General features: G+C 34.2%; 1 protein-coding gene across 1 annotated transcript in view; it reads left to right on the plus strand.

Annotated features, from left to right (window-relative positions):
• The first annotated feature begins 2,182 nt into the window (after positions 1-2,182).
• LOC135223191 (zinc finger protein AEBP2-like) overlaps positions 2,183-8,272 on the plus strand; it is a 15,283-nt gene continuing 9,193 nt past the window's right edge. Inside the window, exon 1 of the mRNA XM_064261695.1 lies at positions 2,183-2,251. Within this exon, the coding sequence (XP_064117765.1) occupies positions 2,183-2,251 (69 nt within the window). The remainder of the gene's footprint in view (positions 2,252-8,272) is intronic.

Below are 8,272 nucleotides of genomic sequence, written 5' to 3' on the forward strand. Positions count from 1 at the left end.
TATAATATATATAATATTATATAAATATATATAAGTTCAGGTTGTATTGCCTATGGGGTGGAATACAACCTGGCAATCTATATTAGTATAATATATATATATATATAATATAAATCTATATATATATATATATAATATATCTATTCAAGAAATCACAAAAAGTAATCACGTGATTTTGTTTATTTCAGCTGAAAGACCACTGGGGGGAAAAAAAAACAGGTACAAGAGTTGCCAAGTACTTTCGTCGTATTTAAACAACATCTTCGGGGCAAAACAAAGATGTGTTTTAAATTTCACGAAAAGTACTGGCACTTTTTTCTAATTTTTATTTTCCCAGTGGTGTTCAGCTAATATATCTAGTAATATATATCTATATATAATATATATATATATATATATTACCTATATCTATATATATAATATAATATAGATATATATCTTTATATGTGTGTGGTATTATTATTATTATATATATATAGTTATATAATATCTATATAATCATATATATATATTATAATATAACAAGTTTCTTAACTAATACACTGCTATACTTTTTTAAATAAAAATCTTTTAATTTTCAAACGACTTACTCGGAATCGTGCAAATGGCAATTTCCAAAAAAGAATAAGTGATAAGCATATTGCCAATGCCATGCTCTTAGGCTTTATATAATATCCCATCGCATTTATGAAAAACACCCATAAAATGTTGTTGCAAATAGAAATTTTGAAAATAGTTTACATATTGAAAATTCATCATAGCTCCATACCTAGCTGTTTTTTTTTAATACCTTAGGCTGGAAGGTTTTTATATAAAAAAAGAATAACACATTCCTCTTACTTTTTTTCAGCAGACCTGTATCACTATAAGGAAAAATGGCGAGACTGAAAACGCTACATATATCTGGGGATTCTCTACTGACCCCCAAAACTATGGAAGAATGATCATGCTGAAAAATGTGTGAACTATTCAAGGTGGGACTTCATGCATAAAAACTTCACGGTTATTTTTTACGTAGAAATGATGAGAGCGTCCTTTTATGACTTAAAACGAACACAATGGTTTCTGAAAACGCGTCGATATACTGAGGAATATGCAAACTTTGGAAGTGTGAGTATGGAAATCGAAGGCTTCGTTGTCTATCTCTTATGCATACCCAGTAAAAATTATGTAAAGAAAATCACAAACACGGACACACGTGCATATATACACACATACATGCATAACATATATATATATATACATACATACATATATATATATATATATATATATATATATATATATATATATATATATTATATATATATATATATATATATATTCACACACGTACAAATCTACATACATATCATCGTTTCAATGTTTTGATTGAGTGTTCCAAGCAATTAGTCCACTTCCCATATAGCTACTGTAAGTGGAACACAAAGTATAGTTCACTGAAAATTATATTTATGTAACTGATACAATTATGATGGATGACACGCAAAGAAATACGACGGGTCACTGGATTTATACAAAGACGGTTCGATGAATGTGAGTCAGAATATTGGCAAAAAAAAAAAAAAAGCACACACACACACACGCAACATTAATAAGTTTTTTGGGCAAAAAAAAACAAAAACATTCAAAATAGCGAAAACCCTTTTTACGAAATTAGTTGACTTCCGAAACTCATTGAGTTTTAGCTTTACAATTCCGGAATAAAATAAACAATGTTAGATCGCTGGAAGTACTACATCAAAGTATTATCAGGGGAGGGATAGAAAATTCCACGTGTTGATATTTGATATTTCTGTAACTCAAGCTGATAACGAGGACGTTCGAATATATATATATATATATATATATATATATATATATATATATATATATATATATATATATATATATATATATATAAATACACTTGACTCTTTGGGTCATTATTTTACATCTATAATCTGATAAGCGCTTAATATAGAACGCTGCAAATACAAAGAATTGGTAGTTTCTGCAGTCATGTATGGGTAAAGATAAAAAAAAATGGCGATTTTGAGAGTTTTCAGAAAAAAACAAAAAATTCAGTACATAAAAGTAAGATGGAGAATGAGAGGTGAGGAGGAGGAGGAGGAAAAAAATAGAAATTACATCATAACTGCAGGAAAAACCAAAAATCCAATAAATAATAAGATGAGGACGAATGGGACGTGAAGAACAAGAAGAAGAAGAAGAAGAAGAAGAAGAAGAAGAAGAAGAGGCGGAGGAGGAGGTGAAGGACGGAAAAAAGCAGGAGGATGAGCAGGAAAAGTAAAAAAAAAAAAAAATAGAAATTCCATCATAACTATCTGCAGGGGAGGTGAAGAAGAAGAGGCGGAGAAGGAGGTGGTGAAGGAGGAGGAGGATTAAGAATATCTTAGTTTTACCAGACCACTGAGGTGATTACCAGCTCTCCTAGGGCTGGCCCGAAGGATTAGATATTTTTACGTGGCTAGGAACTAATTGGTCACCTACAGCTTACTGTGGGATCCGAACCACACTATATCAAGAAATGAATTTCTATCACCAGAAATAAATTTCTCTGATTCCGCGTTGGCCGAGCCGAGAATCGAACTTCGGTCCACCGGATTGGCAGCCGAGCGCGAAAACCACTCTTCCAGCGAGGAACTGGAGAAGGAGGAGGAGGAGGAGGAATAGGAGGAGGAGAAGGAGGAGGAAGAGGAAAATAAAAAAAAAGAAATTCCATCATAACTATCTGCAGGAAAAACCAAAAATCCAACAAACATTAAGATGAGGAAGAATGGGAGGTGAAGAAGAAGAGGAGGAGGAGGAGGAGGTGGTGAAGGAGGAGGAGGAGGAGGAGGAGGAGGAGGAGGAGAAAAATGAAAAAAAAATAAAAAAAAAATTCCATCATAACTATCTGCAGGAAAAACCAAAAATCCAATAAATAATAAGATGAGGAAGAATGGGAGGTGAAGAAGAAGAAGAAGAAGAAGAGGCGGAGGAGGAGGAGGAGGAGGAGGAGCATCGGAGGGTCTTATGAATAATCCATGGGGCGGTTGTTTGCGTTGCGTCTGAGGTGGGGGTTCCGTCGGCGGTGGTGGGCGGGAATGATCGAGCTCGCAGAGGGGAGCAGTGACGACAACATTTTTCTCCTGCTTGTGGTGTGTGGTCGTGCCAGAACCACGATAACTGCCGCGACATACGAGAGAGAGAGAGAGGAAGAAAGAGAGAGAGAAAGACTCTCTCTCTCTCTCTCTCTCTCTCTCTACTCGTGCGCAGTCAGTTCAGAAAAGAGGAAAGGAGTTGGGTTATATTTTTCACGGTTCTTTGTTCACGTGAGGTACTATTTTCTTTTTTATTTTTTTTTCATTTTTTTTTGATTTTTTTTTTTAAGGGACGACCCAAGACGACCCCGGGAACATCTTCTTTAGCCAAATCCTCCGCCAGACAGGTCGATGACGACAGACTCCTGATGACTTATTATTTGCGGAACGAACGACAATCGTGGGGGGGTCCTCCGGAAGAAATGGACTTGGGAGAGGAGGGGGATTTGAGGGTAGGGGTAGGGTGGGTAGGGGGAGGGTAGGGGAGCGGGAGGGGGATGTTACTATTCTCCAGGTCACAGACTTATTCTGTATTATTATTATTATTATTATTATTATTATTATTATTCATTCCACTTTTCTTTACAAACTAACTAATTCACAACAGTGGCAGAAAGTTAGGTCTTGTGCAATCTAAAATCTTTACAAACACTAGAATATTTTTAAAGACTAAAATCTTTATAAGATTTTAGTCTTTATAAATAATCTAAAAAGAAAACCCACAAAATTACTGTTTACTTATAAGCATTTGCATTTTATTTTACTTAACACTCGAGTACTTTCAGGCCCTATTTGAAAATGGTTCACAGATAGGACCTGAAAGTAATCGGGTGTGGAGTAAAATAAAATGTAAATACTTATAAGTAAACACGTTATATAAAGTAATTTATTGGGTTCTCCTTTTCATTCTCTTGAAGAAAACTGAAAGAAGTTTTTGTTTGGTTTTAAAGACTGAAATCTTTATAGACTAAAATCTTTACAGAGACTAAAATCTTTATAAAGACTGAAATCTTTATAAAGACTGAAATTTTTATAAGAACTCAAATTATTATAAAGACCAAAATCTTTATAAAGACTAGAATCTTTATAAAGAATGAAATCTTTCTAGAGACTAAAATCTTCATAAAGATAAAAATCTTTACTGGGATATCTAAAACTTGCTCGGTAATCAGCAGGAAAAGCATCAATTACTGGAGAAAAAAAGTATCCTTTCGAACCATATCTCTGAGAGACTGGAATCTTTCCTGTGCAATGCTTTCTCTTTCTTTCCCAGAAAAGAGAGAGAGAGAGAGAGAGAGAGAGAGAGAGAGAGAGAGAGAGAGAGATTCACATGAAATTTTTCACTTTTTAACAACTCTTTCTTTCCTGAGAGAGAGAGAGAGGATTCACATAAAATTTTTCTCTTTTTTCAACAATTCGAGAGAGAGAGAGAGAGAGAGAGAGAGAGAGAGAGAGAGAGAGAGAGAGAGAGAGAGAGAGAGAGAGAGATGAGAGAAGTTCACATGAAATTTTTAACTTTTTTTTTTAGCAATTCTTTCTTTCCTGAGAGAGAGAGAGAGAGAGAGAGAGAGAGAGAGAGAGAATGCACGTGAAAAGATTCACGAACAATTCTCCTCCTTTTTTCCACAAAAAGGAAAACGAGAAAAAGAAAAAAAAATGTCGCCCGTATTAATATTAATCTAGCGTGCAAAGACGAATGTGGGAAGGACCTGATCTCAGCCAGAAGCATCATTTACTTCCCTTCTTTATCTTCCCCTCGTTCTCCAGACCCCATCAATTCTTCCCATCATCCTCTATTCCTCGACGAGGCGAACACTTTCCTTACATCGTCTCCTCTTCTCTCTTTAATATCCTGACCTACGAGTATAGGTGGATATCTTCATCTGTCCTTACCTTACCTTACAAGACCTTACATCTTGTTCGGGTTGCCCCAGGTCCCTCAGTGTGAGGCACCTCTAATGTCTACCAGAGAGTTGCTAGTACATCTTCCGGTATATTTTGCATCTTCCAATCTTGGATGGTCTGGGATGCAGTTTAGATATTTGTCGAGCTTATTCTTAAACACATCTACGCTCACTCCTGATATATTCCTCAGATGAGCTGGCAACGCATTGAATAGACGCTGCATTATCGATGCTGGTGCGTAGTGGATTAATGTCCTGTGTGCTTTCCTTATTTTCCTGGTATATTTTTGGGCACTATTAATCTACCTCTGCTTGCTCTTTCTGATATTTTTAGTTCCATGATATTTTCTGCTATTCCTTCTATCTGTTTCCATGCCTGAATTATCATGTAGCGTTCTCTTCTCCTTTCAGACTATATAATTTTAAGAATTGTAGTCTTTCCCAGTAGTCTAGGTCCTTAACTTCTTCTTATTCTAGCTGTAAAGGACCTTTGTACACTCTCTATTTGTGCAATATCCTTTTGATAGTGTGGGTACCATATCATATTGCAATATTCAAGTGGGACTACGAAACATATGTTTTATAAAGCATAATCATGTGTTCAGCTTTCTTGTTTTGAAGTGCCGTAACAAACATTCCATTTTTGCTTTACATTTTGCCAACAGAGTTTGCTATTTGATCATTGCATAACATGTTTCCTATTCATCATCACACCAAGGTCTTTAACTGCTTCCTTATTTGTGATGGTCTCATTATTAGGTCCCTTATATGCATATAGCTTTCTTTCTCTGTCTCCATAATTTATTGATTCAAATTTATCAGAGTTAAATACCATCCTATTTACCTCTGCCCAATCATATACTTTGTTAAGGTCTCTTTGTAGAGCGTTCCTATCTTCATCACAAGTAATTTCTCTACTTATTCTTGTGTCATCTGCGAAACTACTCACTACCGAATCCTTAACATTATTGTCTATGTCTTCAATCATAATAACAAACAGTATTGCAGCTAACACCGTACCTTGCGGCACACCGGATATTACCTTGGCTTCATCCGATTTCTCGTCGTTTGCAATAACTATCTGTTTTTCTGTTGTGTAAAAATTCTTTTAACCATCTTCCTACTTTATCCACGATATTGTGTTTTCTAATTTTCTTCGCTAATATATTATGGTCTACTTTATCAAAAGCTTTTGCAAAGTCTAAATAAACCACATCTGTTTCATTTCCGCTTTTCATATTTTTGAATATGTTTTCACGGTGGACTAACAGTGGGTTTGTGTACTTTTTCCGGGTACGAAACCATGTTTGTCCTTTATTAAACAATTATTTTTTATTAAATGTTCATAATATTTTTCTTCATTACCCTCTTTCATACACTTTCATTATATGTGATGTTAGACTCACAGGCCTATAATTACTTGCCTCTAGTCTTGATCCACTTTTGAAAGTAGGGGTAATATACGCTAATTTGTGCTCATCATATATCTTGCCTGTATCTACACTTTGTCTTAATAATATTGCAAGTGGCTTTGCGATAGAATGAACTACTTTCTTTAACAAAATAGCAGGAATTCCATCAGGCCCTGCAGCAGCTCCATTTTTAATTTCATTAATAGCCTGCACAATATCAGCTTCATTAATATCTATGTCAGCTAAATATTCACTATTTTCATCCCTTACTTCTATATCATTATCTTCATTATCTATTCTAGGGGTGAATTCTCTCTTATATCGTTCTGCCAGTATGTTGCAAAATTTCCTTTTTTTCATTCGTTAATCTCCCTTCAATTCTCAGAGGGCCTATTTCTATCTCTTCTTTTATTCATCTTCTTCGCATATGAGTATAATAGTTGGGGTTTTGCTTGATATTTAATAGGGTTTTTTCTTCCAAGTCCAGTTTTCATTTTCTTTTGATTGTATAATCTTTTTTTCTGCATTTTCTATCTTACTTTTAGTTCTATAACTTTCCATGCATTTTTTTTCTTTTGCAAGACCTTTTTTCCACTTTCTGATTTTCTGGAACAAGATTCTTCTGTCTCTTGGTATGCATGAATGATGTTTACTTTTCTTCTTCGGTATATATTTTTCCACTATTATCTCCAATATTTTATATAATATCTCCGTATTTACCCTTATTGTCATCACTTACGAAAATGTTATCCCAATCTTTGTTTAATTCTTCATTAATTTCTGACCATTTTATATAATACTGTAGAAGTTGTATTTTCCATATCCTTCCACTTTTTCATTTCTTGCTTATCTCTCTTTTCACTTGCTTTGGAATGAACTGTTAATTCTATGACATTATGGTCTGAAATACTCGCATTATAAACTATTATTTCTTTAACATATTCATCTCGTTCACAAATACTAGGTCTAAAGTATTTTCCTTTCTTGTTGGCAGGTGATTTATTTGTTGAATGTTGTATTCTAGTAGCATATCTAATAGCTTTTCAAATTGCCTCTTATCTTCTGCACTACTATTACTCTCTTTTTTATATGTATAAGTACAACCACAATCTCCTATTCGTTCTTTCCATTCTACGAAAGGAAAGTTGAAGTCACCAGATAGGAGAATAGTCCAGTTCTTGTGATTTCTACATATATCATCCAATTTTTCAATTATTAAGTCAAACTCTTTAGTATTAGGAGGTCTATATATTACTATGTTCATCAATTTTTCAGATTCAAATTCTACCGCTATTAGTTCACATTCTGAGTTACTATATTTCTCATATATTTTTCCTGTTGTTTTTTGTCTTTCCCATATATTGCGGTTCCCCCTTGATTCCTATTTTTTCTATCTGATCTATAAGTTTGGAACCCTTTTATTTGATCATCATTCCCAGTCTCTTGGGAATACCAGGTTTCACTTATATTCATTATATCTATTTTCTTTTCATTTTGGGTTAGTTCTTCTAAGTACTCTATTTTTCTTTTGAGTTACTCGTAACTAAACCCTGCGCATTCATCACTATGATGGTTTGCGTGTTTTCTCCTTCATTTAATACTGATAGTAATAAGGATTTTCCCATGTCTCTTTCCTGTTCTGGTATGTTGGTCTTTTTTTCATTTCCAGAAATTCTGACATTAAAAAATCCAACGTTTTCCATAATATTTGATCTTCCTTCATCATAATTATTCATTTTGTGTCTGAATCTGCAATTTTCTCCGTTCTGCAATATCCTCTTGCATAATAAATACAGTTATTATCTCTTGAGTAGAATTTCGGAGCTGATGCTTTGAAATTCTTTGCTGACACCTCTGCATATCTCATTGG

This window comes from Macrobrachium nipponense, chromosome 8 (genome assembly GCF_015104395.2).
Source record: "Macrobrachium nipponense isolate FS-2020 chromosome 8, ASM1510439v2, whole genome shotgun sequence".
Classification (NCBI taxonomy): Eukaryota; Metazoa; Arthropoda; class Malacostraca; order Decapoda; family Palaemonidae; genus Macrobrachium; species Macrobrachium nipponense.